This window comes from Carassius gibelio, chromosome B16, assembly GCF_023724105.1.
Source record: "Carassius gibelio isolate Cgi1373 ecotype wild population from Czech Republic chromosome B16, carGib1.2-hapl.c, whole genome shotgun sequence".
In the NCBI taxonomy this organism is placed as follows: domain Eukaryota; kingdom Metazoa; phylum Chordata; class Actinopteri; order Cypriniformes; family Cyprinidae; genus Carassius; species Carassius gibelio.
In genome coordinates, this window is record NC_068411.1 from 9,083,844 (window position 1) to 9,102,945 (window position 19,102).

At 39.8% G+C, this 19,102-nt stretch overlaps 1 protein-coding gene across 1 annotated transcript in view; it reads right to left on the reverse strand.

The window, feature by feature from the left end:
* Window positions 1-2,657, reverse strand: part of LOC127975431 (A disintegrin and metalloproteinase with thrombospondin motifs 16-like) — a 119,794-nt gene extending 117,137 nt beyond the window's left edge. The window contains exons 1-2 of the mRNA XM_052579475.1: window positions 2,313-2,657; window positions 2,118-2,208 (exon numbers count right to left, since the gene is read on the reverse strand). Of these exons, the coding sequence (XP_052435435.1) occupies window positions 2,118-2,208; window positions 2,313-2,408 (187 nt within the window). The 5' untranslated portion in view covers window positions 2,409-2,657. The remainder of the gene's footprint in view (window positions 1-2,117; window positions 2,209-2,312) is intronic.
* Between the last annotated feature and the right edge of the window lie 16,445 nt (window positions 2,658-19,102).

The window sequence follows — 19,102 nt, forward strand, 5'->3', positions numbered from 1 at the left end:
ATTAAATTTCCCCTTCCATTGGCGCTGTTTTGGAAATGCACTCTCGCACTAATTTGCCCTGTTTAGTAAACATCTTCTAATTAATTTCGCGGATTTGATTAAAATATCTGGATTGTCTATGATTTTATTATTAATTAATAATATTATTAAGATCATTTTATCATGAATAAATATTTCAATGAGTAAAACTGGCTGTGTCTATAGTATTATAGACTACACAACATTCTTATATTATTTTCAAATTATTATTATTTTAAATAATTGTCCCTGGATCGGTAGGGTACTCTTGTAATAAAGCAGCAGTGGCTGGGAGAGATTTCCACTTAAAACAGATCTGATTTAATCCTGTTTACGTGAAGTAAGCCTTCTCCTATGCAAGTTTAAGTTTAGCAACTCTAGACTTTGAAGAACCAACCGATTCAAGATCCAGAGAAATCGTCCACAATGTTAGTTTTTGAGGCAAGGTTAGAGGTAAAGTTAACAGTGTAACTACAGATGTTAATTAAAACACAGGTACTTTAAATGCACAAAGTGACAACATTGCATCATGTGTAATGGATAAGGCTACCTAATATAAAGTGTGAGCAAAGTGTTTTTTTTTTTTTTTTTTCAGAAAACTTTAAAGATTAGTTTGCTGAACACCCTGTCTACCAATTGTTCAACAGATATTACCACTCTCTTGTATTTTTTATTTTTATTTTGTATGCATATGTGATGTAAAATGAAAATAGTAAGAATAAGACTATAACACAATAACACAACATCTCGACTTCCCTTATGTGTTGTATTCATGTTGAATGATGTTAATCCCATACTAGAATACGTCAAGCTCACACTAAGTGGATGATGTTGACGTGGTTAAGCCTTGTCAGGTACTCTGTGCCATTTCTTTGTAATCATTTGTGAAATTTACTCCAAATTTCTGACATTAAACATTACAAAAGTCATTTATCATTTAATTGATTCACATTAGGATAAAAAGGCCATATCTAGCAGATGCACTGTTGTTATTGCATAAAATAAGTAACTGTACAAATGCAAGTTGAAGTGATTTATTGGAAGGTCCATGGAGATGTTGTGTGATTCTGACCTCCACATACACTCGTGCTCCTCTCATCCTCGCGGTGGTCTGGTGGCTCAAGTTATAAATGCTTTTACAGACATGATCGGACAGATTTATGATCTCTGACCATGATGTGAGATACACACTGATGACACACACTCTTGAGATATGGAGACACACACTCTCATTTTCTCTTTCTCTTTCAAACACACACACAAGTACACACACACACACACACACACACACACACACACACTATTAAGCTCGAGCCAAACAGTGCAGAAACTCTTCACAGGATAAAGGCAGTAAGTGCACATAGAGACTGTTTGTAAAGCCTGATTGATAAAGAACTTCTTCAAGTGTCTGTCTTTATTTATTCTTCACTAAGTTCCAGTGCATGCCAATCTTTATGCTGCACACCTCCTCCTTCTGTCTGTGTGTGTGTGTGCGCACACGTGACATAACCTCCTTTTGGGGACATCATTTTCACATGAAATACACATTTTTTTTTTTTTTTTTATTAGGAGAAGGCTTTGAATTAGTCTGTAACCAAACCATTGGATTATTATAATAAGCTTTATACAAAAACACACATTTGTGGTGCTATTTTTATGACAATATTTAAATTCTCCTGAATTGCAAAGCTACCTTGGATGATGGGTCTCAGCTTTTTCTAACACTGCAGGTATTAAATGTCACCACAAGAAACAATAATTATTAACACATTTATTATTATTAACACATTTATTATTATTATTATTATTATTATTATTATTAAACAGCCTAATCACCTCAACACAACCGTTTCGAGTTTGTATTTTAAGGTGCATTTGTCATCAGAGTAATTAGGATATCTAGCGCCCCCTGCCGACCACATCCCACATAGACCGTGTAAGGGCAATAAAGTCAATCTCTTTCAATGATATTTTTGAGTTGCTTTCTTTTAATTTTGGGAGGAAAATCTAAATTAATAAAGCAGGATCAATCAACTGCTGATATAATGCAACTTTGACTGACAGCTGCCAATCACGTCTGGCAGGTAACACGCTCTCACCTGTGTTGTGAGGTAACCGCAGAGTTTCCAGCAGAGCTTTATGCTTTACACGAGGAGCAGCCTGAAGGGTTGCAGATGCACTGTGAGATCGCTACGTGGACAGACAGTGAACATGCATCAATTGCATTGCAATACAAATCAATATTGACAGTACATATACAGTAGCTTAATATAAACAGGCGCGTGTTTGCTCACCTGCTGGCTTCCGAGTATGAAAAACAGAATGAACAGCACAGAACAGATGGATGCGCAATACATTCTCCTCGATGGCACAGAGCGCAGGCAAGCCATGTCTCCGAGACTCTTATCCAAAATCTGCCGCGTAAAGCCTCTCCAAACACGCGCCGCGCTCTCACTGAATCTCTTCAGATCTATCGCACAGCATCAGTGAAGCGCAATAAACGCGATCCCCAATCCATGGTCTGCATCCTGACGGTGCGTTTCTGGAGAACTTCTCTCCGTGCGTTAATGCAGTGTGGTTGAGGATAACTGTGCCATTGCTCATGCAGATGTCCTCAGAGTCTCCGCTCAGTGCGCTGTAACAGCCAATCACAGCCCACACCTGTGCGTAAGAGCCCCGGGCACCTGAGAGGAGGGCCCAAACATATACCCAGTAAACCAACTGACATTAACTGCTGCCTTACATTTTAAATTCCAGTTAAGGTGGTGTAAAGCCCGCAGTCATCAGCTGATTGCACCTTTAAATCACTTTATAATTCAGTAGCCTACAGATTAAAAGATACAACCCAAATTAAAAACTTGTTAAAACATAATGATGAAATGTCACGCTAATACTGGACCAATCAATTGTCTGTAAAAAAAAAAAAAAAAAAAAAAAAAAAAAAAAGACTAACAAGATGCCTTTAATAAAAAACAAAAATTTAGCTAATTAATGCATACATGGAATATCCATTATCTTTATACATTTTATTTCATGATTATTGGAACTGTCCAATATTTATATATCTGTATGTGCTGGAAATATACATTTACATTTAATCATTTAGCAGACGCTTTTATCCAAAGAGACTAAGAGATGAGGAGAACGATAGCAATCTGACCAATGAGAGAGTCTAGCACAGTACACATGGAAAGGTGGTCTTTTAAATACATAAATCAATTAGACCAAAATGAATAGAATTGATAATAGAATAGAATAGAATAGAATAGAATAGAATAGAATAGAATAGAATGGAATAGATACCAGTTAATGCTGACATTATGTTCCTTAAAGGCAGGGTAGGTTGATTTGGTTCAAAATAATTTTTTGTTGTCTTGGTTGAAAGTCTCTTCACATCCTGATTGCTGTCATCAAGTTAAGTGGTCTAAATGTTTTCCAAAGTAATAAGCTCCAAGAAGCCGAGGTTTACACTTAAATGATATCCTTGAGTGGCTTTGGAGAGTGATTATGCATCGGGGTGGGATCTTATGGCCAAAATTAAAAACACCAGAAGGTAGATTATGGAATGGAAGTACACTGAAATCTGTTATAATGTATTTTTGGCTAATCTAGTTCATCAGGTTTAAATCCCAGTTGTGCAGGTGAGGCATGTGTCTTCCCTTTTACATGTGCAATCAAATGGTCATTTTTATTTTTTTATATATTTTCTTAATGTTATAATCTCTTTCAAATCAAAATCTGTTAGAACCACTATATTTTTCCGCTAGAAGGCCTCCCAGATACAGACTGCAACACTTTATAGCCATTTTTATTTATGTCTTATCTTACTGTTTTAGATAATAATAATAATAATAATAATAATAATAATAATAAAAACAACATTTGTTTCTGAAACTGCTCTTCACATTTCAAAAGTGCATACGTTAATGTTTGTCTGCTCATCCATGCAGAGCGCATGCAGCGGAGAGTGTGATGTGTCCAGGTCTAGTCTCACAATGCACCGCAGGGATGCCGTTTCTGTGTTTTGTTCACAGACCGCTAGAATAACAGCCTTTATGTCTCTCAGAAGAGGAGTGTGGCTGATTAAAATGCAGATATAAACACTCAGATAGTTACATCAGCAGCATGAGTGTTGTTTGCTCATTTAGAGTTACAGTATATGCACTTAAAGTCACAGATGTGCAGTCAAATCCGATAGAGTCGATCACAGGCAGCCAGAGCAGCTTATCAGTCAAAGCCGTGACATGTGGAGTATGTCTGGCCCACAGAATAAAGGATAGTGGCCTCACAGTTTGGTGGCCAGGGCCTGGCATACAGCACTGAATGAAAGACCCTTTGACAGTCGTCCTACAGTCCTTTTCCACAGGAAAAACCTTCGGATCAGTGCATCTGCACTCCAGCCACAGTGTGGAGAGCCAGCACATCTCCAGTTAGCCTCGTCTCAGACTCCCTCAGGAGTAGAAGTGAACACTGCAGACGAGCTCGGAGAGACCACCCAGACTCAAGATCAGACTGAGATCAACTTCAGAAGCCACCGAGACGACATGCAGTGGACAAACATGTCTATATTTGACAGTATTGTGTGTAAGGGGATTGGCCTGGGGAAGACCAAAGTTGGTGGCATTAATTAATTATTAATTAATTAAACATTATTAATTATTATTATTATTATTATTATTATTAATGCTACAAACTTTCTTCTTCCCAAGTGCAATACCGTTACACCCAATACAGTCAAGTAACTTTATGTGGTTGATCTACTGTATAAATGAGCAAATGTTGAGTGCAAAGTAGGTTAAGACATGTTTTTTTGGCCATTAAATAATGGTAGAATACAGAAAAGCTTAGTAAATAACACTGCATGATTTACTTTAATGCTGTCCTGCCATAAATGTGACATCTGAAAGGGAAACTCCTACAAATTAATATGCAACAAGGTTAACTATTGCAAAAAAAAAAAAAAAAAAAAAAACCTGTCCACACATTTTCATTGCTTATGTTTCACTGCATGTCTTTAGTAAATCCTTGACAGTAGATTTTAGTGCTAAAAGATAGATTGCGCAAGTGAACGTTAGTAAATCTGGCCCTAAGATATATAAATGAATACTAATAAAAAAAATACAGAAACGCACTGATAAATTGTGCACAATAAGATCAATACAATAGCATGCGCTTAAAAAACATGTGGGGGAAATTCAGGGTAAATGGGTTATGAATTATTGAAGTAATATAATGAACTAATCAGGTTTTGGTGAAACTGGTTTCCTAAGGTCTCTGTGGTAAAGTTAGCATGAGGCCTGCTGGGGTCACCATCACACCACATGCTGCCGGTGACCATCTTTCTGTGCTCTTCTTATCAGCAGAGGAAACACAAAATATGATATCAAATATCAAACAATTGTTTTGTCTTACAGAATTTGTAATAGATTAACTGTATCAAACAATGCAACAATTTCAAATGTGCGACACAGTGTCACAGTTATTCACTTACTGTATCTCTGGTCTTTTCTTTTCATACTTATGATGTTTAGATTGATTTGGCCAGAGGGATCTGTGTGGCAGTGAATAGATTCTTGACCTAGTTTCTTTGTATTCACACTGTAAGATGATAAGTGAGAGTTCAGGATGGACGTGTAACCCTGCTGCTGACATGCAGCATGTAATTGAACATTCAACCTGACAGTAAACTGACCTGCCAGACCTGGGCATGAGTTCTTCTGTGAAGAGTGAATGTGAAGCTTGAAGGAGGGAGATGAATAGTATGTGAGCCTTTATCCATAACTCATGCATCTGATCTCCAGTTACGAGGTGCAGCGGCAGCACTGTGCGTTTGAGGTGGTTGTGAGATTATAGATGCTCAACAGGTGGATGTTTGGGGTCAAATCTCTCGTTTCTGCCCTCACATGCCATGCCGGGGGGATCTCATGTTCTCCATGACATCTGCTTTTACTCTCTCATGCACATAAAGTAGGAGAGCAGGGACAATTGTAAGCCTCCATAAATGTAGCATTGGTAATATTTTAATGACCAACAATTGCATAATTCTATTCAGTCCATGACATATTCCAAAAAGTCTGTTTTCAGTAACAACATGGAAATGTAAAAAAAAAAAAAAAAAAAAAAAAAACTGTTTTAGGAGAATATTTCTTGAGCTGTTTTGTCCATACAATGACAAGTTTCTAGCTCCAAAAGGACATAGGTTGTGTAAAAGCCATCCATACAACTGTTTTAAGTCTAAAAAATATGAAAACAATTTTTTTTTTTTTTGGTGTGCAGACCAAAATCTAAGTGGTTATTCACTCTTAAATCTGGATCCTGACTTAAATATCAAGACACATCAGTAACATCAAACCTCATTGGTGCTTGTGTCATGACAGTAAATCACAAGATATACAAAGAACCAGTGAAGTTTGATGCTACTGATGTCATGCCAACCACTAACTTTGGGTCAAAACTGTAAATATGGACAACAAAAGGAAAGACAAATTGAAGTTCCTGTAGTTTGAAAGTGGTTAGATCTATGCTTTTTAAAACATTTGCTCAGACACGTCTGAATGTATTTGATGAGAATTAAAAATGTAATATTGTGAAATACTATTACAATTTAAATAGCTGGATAGTTAAATAAATAAATAAAATAAATTTATGCATTTAGCAGACAATTTTATCCAAAGCGACTTACAGTGCATTCAGGCTATAAATTTTTTACATATCATGTGTTCCTGGGGAATCGAACCCCTAACCTTCTGATCTTCAGAAATCATTCTAATATGCTGATTTGCTGCTTGAGAAACATTTCTCATTATTATTATTGTTGAACAGCTGGTGCTTAGTATTTTTTGTAGAAACCATAAAATACAAATATGTAAAACATAAATAAAAATGCTGCTCACGCCCAAAGCCCTCATATATTGCACCCTGAAAACCTCATATATTGCAGACATGATGCTGATCAGTTTGAGTTTGCAGGCAGTTTCTCAGGAAAAGATGAAAAGGGACACAGAGGATGTAGGACTGTAAATTAAAGACAGCAATGGGCTAGATATATAATGCAGGACATGACTGTCAGCCTCAGCATGTTCAGCAGGTGCTGTACATTACATGGTGGACACGTTTCTGTTGAGCATTTGTCTCAAATGGTCCCATCAGAACAGGCTTCTCATCTGTGTTCAGATAATGTGTGTGATATCAACATGAAAGGAGTCACAGCACCTTTAACATGTTAGAAACATAGTATCCTTTTCCATAATTTAACCCTTCATCTACAGCTCTAACTGTAAATAACCTGTCTGAGAAATCTATGAACAGAGGTATCCATGTAAGCAACAAAAGTTTAGAAATATAAATAAATCTGTAATTTAATAAAACTGATTGTTTCGTCAGTAGTTTTTTTTTGCTTACATTTTTGTGTTTTGAACAGATTATTTGTCCTAATTATTAAATATGTGCAAAATGTAAACTAGCATGCTCGCATATACACAATTGTGAACATACAATACCACAGACTGTAAAACTTTTTTTTTTCTTAAATATCTATATTTTTTGTAAATTTTCTAATATATGGGGAAAAATGTATTTCTTAATATATTATGTTTTACCTTTTACTTCACTACATTTTATAAATAACAAATCTTTCCTCGTTATTTTGAAAAAAAAAAAATAAAAACCGCTCCAAAAGGAGATTTGAATAAATCACTTATTTTTAAACTGATTATTTTTGTTTTAATCGGTTCAGACATTGCAGATGTTTCTTTAGCTAATTGGAAAGTATACAGTTAGCAGCTCACTTAATTGACCAAAATGAACCTGGAAAGAGTGATGGCGTGAGTTAAAGTTTCTTGGACTAGTCCTCATTTATGTATCGTCTATAATAACCATAAACAAAGCAGTCTATACAGCAAATCAGTGTCAATTTCCTGCTACATTATGTCACTTCACTTCACTTCACTTCATTTTAAATGATAACATTGTTTTCACAGTTTTCACAAGTCTTTTGTTTTCCTCATTTAAGGTTTACATGTTTACGTCACACATTTACTGTAGGCCTACACACTTTATTTTAATTTGATTTAATCCCCTTATTAAATTTATTCCCTTTACTATAGGATGACCTTTGTTACAAATGCTAGTTAAAGACTTATCAATAAATAATAATAATAATAATCATCAGGTCACCCCTTACAAAAAAATTACCAATAAAGGTGTAGTAACCATCTAATTATTGTGAGTATGGTGGGAGTATGGCGATACGACACAGCATCTTGTTCCTTAACTAGGGTTGCATGTGTAACCTTGGGACATTCCTCTTCAAGGGTTTTATGAACACACCTGCTAAGAAGGCCTTAGAGGCTGCTATACCCCATATAGAGTGAGCCTTGGCTCCCAACGGTGAAGGAAGACCAGAGGACTCATAGGTAACGTTGATAGCCTCAACTATCCAGTGACTAAGGTTCAGAGCCGGCTTAGGCTAGGGAAATCCCTGGCCCAGAGCTGTGCTTCAACTTCTGGTCCTGGAATGGGGAGCGCGGGTGGTAACGCTCTGTTTGTACGTGTAGGGGGCTGCTCCTGCCCAGCAGCCCCTCCAGTACATCTAACTTCTCAAAGTTAGATAAATGACATTATATTCCTCAGAATTTAATGCAATCAAACAATCAGACAAGTAAACACGGTCTGGCTTGTGATACAATTCACATCGAAGTGATATATCTAACTTCTCACAGTCAGATGAATACTGAACTTAATTCCTCAGAATTAAATGCAGCTAAACAACCAGACGGTCTGGCGTGGAATGATATATCTAATTTCTCATAGTCTGATGAATGCCTCATTTAATTTCTGATTATTAAATAGAGCTTAAACCAAACAGACAAGCGGTCGGTGTGGAAAATGATGTAATACACGCGTTGCCTCGGCAGCGCACGAGTCGCTTAGTCACACAAAAAATATTAATCTCCTCGGAGATTAAATAGCTGCCGCAGCGAGTTCACAGTCAGAGGAGGAAGCAGCGTGGGCTTCTGAGCCTCGAGAGTGAGCTCTAGATCTAGGAAACACGGGTGGAGATAGGAAGAACCGTCTCCAACCTGTCCAACAGGAATGCGGAGAAGCACAATCAGTTCCCTTATTTTCTCGAGAGCTGAATGCATGAGCAGCTTCTGCTCATTAATGCTGCTCGTATAATGTTTAGGCATAATATTGTTTGTTGTATACTGGTGTTTATGCAACTTTATGTTTGTGCTACTGCAAGCTCAATGATGCCCTCTGTGTCAATCTCCTCGGAGAAAGAAATGCAGAGCGCCGAGCCCGATCTTCGGCGGGGAAGAACTGCAGCTTGGGCTTCTGGACCCATAGATCGGGCAGATCTGATGGGTGAGGTAGGAGATAGGGACACGCCCATCTCCATTCCCTCTAGCAGATCTATCTGTGAACCCAGTGGATGCAGGTGCCACTCCGCCTCGGCAGTACCACGAGGAATGCTGGCGAAGGCTCACTTCCCGAAGAGTGCCTTCCCAGGCAGACCACGCAGAGACTGTGTGTGTCCCCGCCTCTGATGTAGCTTTGAGAGCAGGGAGGAACACACAATCTGAAATGCGGTCTGGATTCACACTTCAGATGCCTAGTCTTAGCTTTACTCTTTGACATACTATTGCTACTAAAAGGAGCTAATAGTGACAAACGACAATAAATAAGACTGACAAGACAGAATGACATGCACGCACAGAGCGTTTGCTGAAAGACGAGAAGCTGAAGCCAGCTGTGTGGCATGTGCTTTTATAGCTTGTTACGTCACCCCGCCCATGATGTCACACCCTGCCATTGGACAGTTTTCACATGATATTCAGAGTCGGTTTCACCAAAGGTGTTTCCCAAAGTGTTCAACGCAGCTCGAGTTCCTGAAGAGGAACAGTCAGTGAATATATGAAGAAGAAGATGACATGTTCTCCCTGTGACTATTTATACCATAGTCGCACCGGTAGTGATGTCGTGGGCTGTCGCCGACCAAAATGTTGTTGGTGTTTTTCTATGTATGCTTTGGACACAGGTCATGATGAGGCATTTCCCCCATAGGGACCCCTAGACAACACAGTTCGAAGTTCCCTTAAAAGGGAACAGCTTTTGCCCTCAGTGCACTTGAGCAGAGTTGCAGGTAGGTTTTTTTTAAGCATCTTTTGGGGTTTTTTAAGCAATCTTAGAGACGAGTGAACTCTTTAGCGAGTGAAATGCTAATCAGTCGGGTTCATTCAGGAGACTGACTCGGCCATCGCAAAATAACAAATTTTTTAACCTTCAAAAATTCCTGGGTTGCTTTTTCTGTATGTTTTTGGGTTATTGTCCATTAGTACTATGAAGCGCCTCTTTTTCTTTGCTGCATTTGCCTGAATCTGGGCAGAGATTATATCTCTGTACACTTCAGAGTTAATCCGGCTGCTTCTGTCTTCTGTCTCATGATCACTAAACACCAGTAACCCAGTGTCACTGAAACCATGCTCATGCATCACACTGCTCTATGTTTCACAGATGATGATGCTGTGTGCTTTGGATCATGAGCTGTTCCAAGCCATCTCCAGACTTCTTTCTTCCCTTCATCCTGGTACAGCTTAATCTTAATTTCAGCCCTCAAAAAATGCTTTTCCAGAAGTGCTCTGGCTTTTTTAGATGGCAAAGTCTAATCTGGCCTTATTTACAGCTTGTGGTGAAGCCTCTTTGTTTGTTCTGGTGAAGTCTTCTCTTGATTGTAGACTTTGACAGAGACATGTCTGCCTCCTGGAGAGTGTTATTCTCTTGGCTGGATGTTGTGAAAGGGTTTTTCTTTACCATGGAGAGGATGCTCTGATCATTCACCACTGTTGTCCTCCATGGACGTCTAGTTCTTTTTATGTTTCTGAGCTCACCAGTGTGGTCTTCTTTTCTTAGAATCTAGCAAAACTGTTGATTTGTCCGATCCTGATGTTCCTGCTATCTCTCTGATGGATTTGTTCTGTTTCTGAAGCCTAACAGTTGTCTATTTCACTTGTTTGGAGAGATGCTTTGATTGCATGATGTGGTTCACAGCAACAGCTTCCAAATGTAAATAACACACCTACATAGAATCAACTCCAGACCTTTTACCTGCTTAACTGATGTAGAAATAACGAAGGAATAGTCCACTCCTGTCCATGAAATGGCTCAACTATCCAATTACTTATATTCTCTTGAAATGGGGGGAGTTACATATTAAAGAGCTGTAATTCCTTAACCTTTCCTCCGATTGTGATGAGCATACCCTCAAATTAAATTACTTTAAGCTCATAGTCATTATATAACTGTAACTTGAACATGTTTAGGTCAACAGATAAAATAATACAAATTGTGCCTGTCCATGGTTTACCCCGGATTTATGTTTAATGAAAGCTGCCGGAAGACAATTAGAACGGCAGTACAAAAAATATGGCCTGACGGTGCACAGGCTTCTTTACACTGAACAACAGTCTGCTTACCATTCTGCTTTGAATAATGTACGTAAGAGCTACTATTCAAGCATCATTGGTAACGCTGCAACAAATTCTAAATCGCTGTTTAAGACTGTTGACAATCTTCTCAAACCAACTAAAGCCATTGTTCATTCCTCTGTTGACCACTTCATGGGATTGCACCTGAGTATCTTTGTGATCTCATCAGTCCTTATATTCCATCACGCTCACTTCGCTCTACTAACTCTCTTTCACTTCACCAGCCATCATGTAAGCTAAAGACCATGGGGGAAAGAGCATTATCATACAAGGCCCCTAAGCTATGGAATGTGCTTCCTCTGCCCGTCAGAAATGCACCAACGTTGGGTTATTTTAAAAAGTTGATTAAGACACATTTATTTAAGATTGTCTTTCTCTAATGAATTGTTGTATTGCTTTTGGTGTTTTGTTTTGTTTTATTTATTATTACTGCAGCACTTTGGGTTTAAGAAAAGCACATTACAAATGAAATGTATTATTATTATTATTATTATTATTATTATTATTATCGACTCTCCTTCCGATGAAACTGCAGTGAGTAACTACACTCACAGCTGTCACGCCCTTCTAGACTCTGGAGCCGAAGGTAATTTCATTGACACTGTCCTTGCACGTCACCTGAACCTTCCTGTACTTCCTCTGTCCCATCAGATCCACGTCACCGCACTCAATGGCCAGGAACTTCCACACGTCAGCCACACCACTGAACCTATAACCTTGCTCACCTCAGGCAATCACACTGAAACTCTATCCTTACTCCTCATGGACTCCCCTGTAGCACCCATCGTTTTAGGTCATCCCTGGTTAGTCAAGCACAATCCATGAGTGGATTGGGGTTCAACACTGTCACCTTGTGGAGTGAAAATTGTCATGAGTCTTGTCTGGTTTCTGCTTTTCCTGCTGTGTCTGTTTCTGTCTTTCAGGAGGAGACCATGGTTTTGTCAAACGTGCCCACAGAGTACCTGGACCTGAAGGAAGTGTTCAGTAAGTCTTGTGCTGCTTCATCGTCCCTATGTCTGTGCCATAGACTTAGTTCCAGGTAAGTCTCTGCCTAAAGGCAAGCTTTACTCTCTTTCTATTCCGGAGAGGGAGGCCATGGAGAAATAAATTTCTGATTCCTTGGCATCGAGGTTCATCCGCCCTTCCTCTTCTCCAGCGGGGGCGGGTTTCTTTTTTGATGGTTAGAAGGAAGGTTCTCTGCGACCTTGTATTGATTACCGAGAGCTGAACAACATCACGGTAAAGAATACCTATCCTTTGCCGTTGATGTCTTCAGCCTTCGAGAGGTTACAGGGAGCATCCATTTACACAAAATTGGATTTACGTAATGCTTATCATTTGGTCCGCATCAGGAAGGGGGATGAGTAGAAAACCGCCTTTAACACCCCTAGAGGGCCCTTTGAATACTTGGTGATGCCGTTCGGGCTCTCCACCTCGCCTGGGGTTTTGATCCTTCCGAACGCCCGGTCACTCCCGAGTGTATTTTGCCTGAGAATATAGTCGTCTCAGCACTTGTATGGGAGGCCCACCGAATTGTTTATTTCTGCTGGAGGAGTTATGGTCTGATGTTATTCAGTGGGGTCACTGCTCTAATGTAGCTTGTGATCCAGAGATAAGCCGCACCAAGGGTTAAGTAAAGCAACGATTCTGGTGGCCACTTATGGTGCGCGACGTTCACGATTTTGTTTTGGCTTGCTCAGTTTGCGCCAGTGGTAAGTCGTCTAACCGACATCCAGATGGGCTTCTTCAACCGCTGTCTGTCCTTTCGAGACCCTGGTCACATATAACTCTAGATTTTGTTATCGCCCTGCCGCCCTCTAATGGCATGACAGTCATTTTGACCGTAGTGGACCAATTCTCGAAGGCGGCACATTTCATTCCCTTTCCCAAATTACCCACAGCCAAGGAGACAGCGGTCACTGCTATTGATCACGTCTTTCGGTTACATGGCCTCCCGGTAGAAGTGGTTTCTGACAGGGGATCCCAATTTATATCCAAATTTTGGAAATAATTTTGTAAATTGTTAGGAGCGACGGTTAGTCTGTCTTCGGGTTATCACCCTCAGAGTTAGTCAGTCTAAGCGAGCCATCCAGGATTTAGAGAGAACGTTGCGATGTTTAGTCTCCAAGAATCCTTCTTCCTGGAGCCAACAACTCTCTATGGTTGAGTAAGCTCATAACTTGTTACCAGTGTCAGCCACGAGCCTTTCTCCATTTCAGTGTAGTATAGGTTACCAGCCACCTGTTTTTCCTAGTCTGGGATCTGAAGTCGCGGTCCCCTCCGCTCATGCATTTGTCCAGCTGTGCCACTGCACCTGGACCAGAGCCCGCAAGACTCTGCTCCAAGTGAGGGAGTGTACTAAGACCAAGGCCGATCGCCACCAGTCGAAGCCTCCCGCATATGTTGTGGGTCAAAAAGTGTGTCTTTCTACTAACAAGATTCAACTCTGTTCCGTTTCTAATAAATTAGCTCCAAAATTTATTGGCCCATTTCCTGTCACCAAGATCATTAGTCCAGTGACAGTCCGCCTCAAACTACCTCCGGCGTGCAGGAGGATCATCCCGCCTTCCATGTGTCCAAAATTAAGCCTGTTTTTTACTCACGCATTAATCCGCCTACCCCGGTTCCGCCATCGCCGCGGCTCGTAGATGGGGAGCCAACTTATTCGGTTAATCCGATTCTGGACTCGAGATGGAGGGGACAAGGATTCCAGTACTTGGTGGACTGGGAAGGTTACGGTCCAGAGGAGAGGAGTTGGGTACCTGCTAGGGACATACTGGATCCCTCCCTGATTGATGATTACAATCAGCAGGTAGGCCCATCTGGCAACTCCAGGAGGCGTTCCTAGAGGGGAGGGTACTGTCACGTATGGTAAAATGTGATCTCGGGTTTTGCACTATGTGGGTGGAGTTTGTGTATTTTGCGTCAGCACTGATTGTTTAATGTGAGCGTCTCCGCTAATTGTTCAACAGCACCAGCTGCCACTCATTACCCTTCCCTATGTATTGCCCTGTCTAGCATATTGTGTTTGTCAGAGCATTGTTAGTTATTCAGTGTCCCATGTTCTGCCTTCCTTGTGTTTGTTTCTCATCGTTGGATTGTCCTGTCTCCCCGGAACCCCTTCCACTCACCTCATCACTGGATTACACCACTTACCTTCACGGCTCCTTCCCCCGCAGTTCCTGTGTCACACTCTCCTGCTGCCAGCTCACCATCGCATCTCTTCCTGGACTGTGCATCCCCGTCAAGAATCACCATTTCCCCTGTCTTCATGTTCATTGTATGTTTGCTTTTATTAAATACTATTTAACTCGCACTTCCTTCCTTTTACGAACCGTCACATCGTGTGTACCTGCACTGCGTCAGCAGGAGGCAATATAGACAGAGAAAGAGAAGGGCAGGGTGAGCTAGTTCTCCAGAACTCATGTTGTTATCTCCCTGTGCTTACAGCCTCCAGCAACTGAGAAGCAACGCTTCACACGAACACAGACTATCCCGTACGAAGTCTGGTTTCTGAGCATGACCATTCCAGAGCACCGTTCACAGTATTGTCTCACTTTGTTCAATAAATCCCCCTCCGGGGAATTTGTCTGTGAACTCAACAATCTCGTCTGTGTCCGTGCCTCTCACTCACCCTGCTACAATGTGCAGACTTGAGCAAAGAAACACCTTTGCTGACATATCCAGATCAAGCATTGTTGTTCTGACCCCTCTGAAGATGACCTGAGCATTTGCTGTATAGGGTCAGAGGTCATCTGTGTGCGTTAGAGACAGGAGCTGCCATTGCTTATCCACTCAGAGCTCATGAGATCCCAATTTGCTAAAACTAAGTATTTCTTACACTCACACAACCTCCATACTGTGCCATGCTCTGCTCCATGCCAGCTTCAATCATCTCCTCGCCCAGCTATCCTCAAACAGAACAAAACCATCACAGATTCCCCTATGTCTCCATCATTAGACTGTTCCAAAGAGAAAAGCACACAGCCAGTCCCGCTAGAGACTGATATCTCTAGGGTAGGGCAAAATACCAATGAGAAACTCAATCCTCAAATGTGGGGTGCCACCCAATGATCTCCTCAATTACACATCAACAGCATCCATGGTTTCCAGTTGTGGAAATCACCCTCTCAGCCACTGGTTTAAATTCTACACTAAATAGTTTTCACAAGCTTAACTCTGCTTGTGTCTTTTTAACTGTGGGCCTTGTTTAACTCTAGGTTAACTCTAGCAGCAAATCAGCATATAAGAATGATTTCTGAAGATCATGTGGCACTGAAGACTGGAGGAATGATGATGCAAATACAGATTCATTAAAAATAAATAAAATCCACAAGTTTATTTTGTGGCACCTAAAAACCTATTTGACATCTAATATTGTTTCTTATAGAAGTCAATGTCTTCTTAATTATTATTTTTTGTTTGTTTGTTTTTTGTCTTGAGCCCTTAACTTAAAATCTTATTGACCCAAAACTTTTAAACAGTAATATCATAAACTGCGTAACTACTTGCATTACTAATATTCGTAAGTTGTTTCATTGTTCAAAAGCTGTTTAGTTTCTGAGAGCATTAGTTAAAGGTGCAATGTGTAATATTTACAACAATCTATTTACAGAAATGTAATTTACTATGTTTTCAGAGGTGTATAAAGAAGTGTGTATAAAGACCTTACTTAATGAGCTGTTATGTTTTTATTACCTTAGATTAAGCAATTTATGTCTACATACACCGCTGGTCCCCTTACACAGAAGTCACCACCATGTTTGTACAGTAGTCCTAAACGGACAAACTGCAAATTTGTTGTTGTTCTTGCGAATAAAACAGTGACAATTTGCAACCTCACCACTAGATGCCGCTAAAATTTACACACTGCACCTTTAATTAAAGCGTCCAACAGTTGATAGCAAATTCTCATTTTTCATCTTTTTTCTGTAGTACCACTATGTTTTAGAAGACTTAAGACAGTCAGAGTGGATTTCCATTTCCACTGATGATCTGATTTTTTTTTTTTTTTGCATGGTTTGTCCTTTATTTCTTAAATGATGGATGAAAGTAAAGAATAGATATGTGGCTGCACAAACAGAGGAAGCATGCACAAAGATAGTCCACTCAGATTGAAGTTGCATTATATGCAAGTCCAATTTTTGCACGTTCCAAATCAGTGCATTGTGGGTATTAAATTGCGAACATGATTTCTCTCACAAGGAAATTTTGTGCCTGCATGCCACGATGGTGTTTTGCATGGGGAATATAGGCTGAGTTCGTGACAACAGGTAGATGGATAGATTTTAACCCAGAAATCGCTGCAGAACTCATAACAGGTGAAATCAACACCAGACAGAAACCAGGTCAAGGTGGATCCTCTGTCAGCTGCAATTTCTCATAGCGCTCAGTTTCCACTTACTCAAACCGTGCAATAAATGTTCGCTTCACAATGCAAACAAGATTTCCCATACATCACTGCCACTGAGAGGAAGCTGTATGGTATGAGACTTTAATGTTGAGTGAGCATTTTCCCTCTCCGAGTCCAGGGAAAATAATTTGAGCCAGGCAAATCCCAGACGTTATCAGTGTGTGGGTCAGTCTCGGGGTCACACAGTAAAAACCCTCCGGTGCATGCTTTCCATTTCTCCGTACACCCACTCAACAGCTGATTCTGGGTCTGTTTACACGGACAGTCTCTCAGGATTCCCAGAAGACCCGGAAAGCCAGCCGGACCGCATCAGCAGAAACGAGACGCTTTGTGGAAAACAGATTCTGCTGGCTGAGGCCCAACACGGCTTTATATTATACGTCCAGGTCTGCAGAGCTATAATGCGTCAGGATAAAGACAGAGCATGTTATTTATGCACAGGAGTGCCTGTAAATATTCCAGAGTAATATATTTGCGTAAATGTGGAACATTTGTCATGACAGCGCCGCAAACGCTTGATGTTTTAAGGGATCTGTATGAGGTTGTGTGTGTGTCCGGTGCACTCGCAGGTCGATCTGATAAACTCTCAGATTATCATGGTGATGGATTTCAGCCGAAGACAGGTGTTAGTGAGTGATACACACAGATCAGTGATGGGAGAGTGAAGATGAGCTGCTCTCTCTGCCAGAAGCTAATGACTCATTTCCTCAACTTGGGCAACAAGAGAAGACTCGTAAAATGACACATGGAGAGCATGAGTTGTTCACAGTATGAAACAGCATAGTAGCATATGTTGTGTAGTATTAAAAAGTGCAGTTTAAAGTAGTATAGTAGTACATATCGTGAGAACTGTAATGCTTTTGTTCTGAGAATCTTGATCTATGATAGATGTAAACAAAAATCAAAAGAAATGTAACGTCACGACGCCCTCTGATGGTGAAAAAGGAGAACTTCTGTAGTTTTTTTTAATGCATTTATTGAGCTAATGCATTGTGTAAATTAATCCAAAATGATTGTACAGACATGTATAATGTTAGAAACATGGTTTCCACACACACAAAAAAATATTTAAACATTTCAATATTTCTACACTGATAATAATCAGAAATGTTTCTTGAGCAGTAAATCATCATATTAGAATGATATCTGAAGATCATGTGACACTAAAGACTGGAGTAATGATGCTGAAAATACAGCTGTTTTAAATTGAAATACTATTTCACACTTTACTCTTTTTATTGTATTTTTGATTATTTTTTCATATCTAAATACAGATCTTTATTTCTATTGTTTGATAGAGATGAACAAGATACATTTCTAGTTTCAACATTTGTTCTTCATACATTTTACGTTTAAAAGAATAATAATAATAATAATAATAATAATAATAATAATAATAATAATAATATAACCCAGAGTAATACATATTTGAACTAAATATTAAAATACCAAAAATAATATGGGGGGAGAAGAAGAAGAAGAAGAAGAAGAAGAAGAAGAAGAAAGAAAAGAAACGTAAACAAGTAAATTATTATTATTATTATTTTTTTATTTTATTTTTTTCTATTTTTGAGCAATCACCATTGGTGTATAATGCAACAAAGAGAGCTAAAGTCAATAGATTTTACTAATAGAGCTACCAATCTCTGTGTAAAAATAACAATTATTGCTGCATGTTTGCTTCCCTGTAATTTGGCTCAAAATCTCATTTTGACCCTTCCCTACAAAATAGTGTGTCCATCCATCCATCCTAGTTCTCTGCAGGGGTCAGATGAATATCTTGGGTTGGTTTATATGAGGTCTGACAGCAGTTTAGAGGCTCACGTCTCTCTGCTATGAAACAGGCCTGCATCAGACCCCCCAGGGCCCGTCACGCTAGAGTTTCACCATCAGCCAGAGATCAATACAGACAGTGGCACTATGGGAAATATACAGTTACTGCGCCTGACAGTATACAGTGACAGAACTGAAGGAGAAACAGTCCTCTTTTTCTCTCCTCATGCGTTTTAGCTTGAAGCAGCGATGCTGAGATCAAACAAAAACCTCCCATCACTGTCTGTTAGCGGTCGGAGCGTAGATCACGGACTCACTCGTCTCATGGCAAGTGACAAAATGCATGCATCTGTCTCATTGTCCTCTTAACAAGTCTGTCTCTCCCAGTGACAGAGATGCAGTCGCTAGCGTC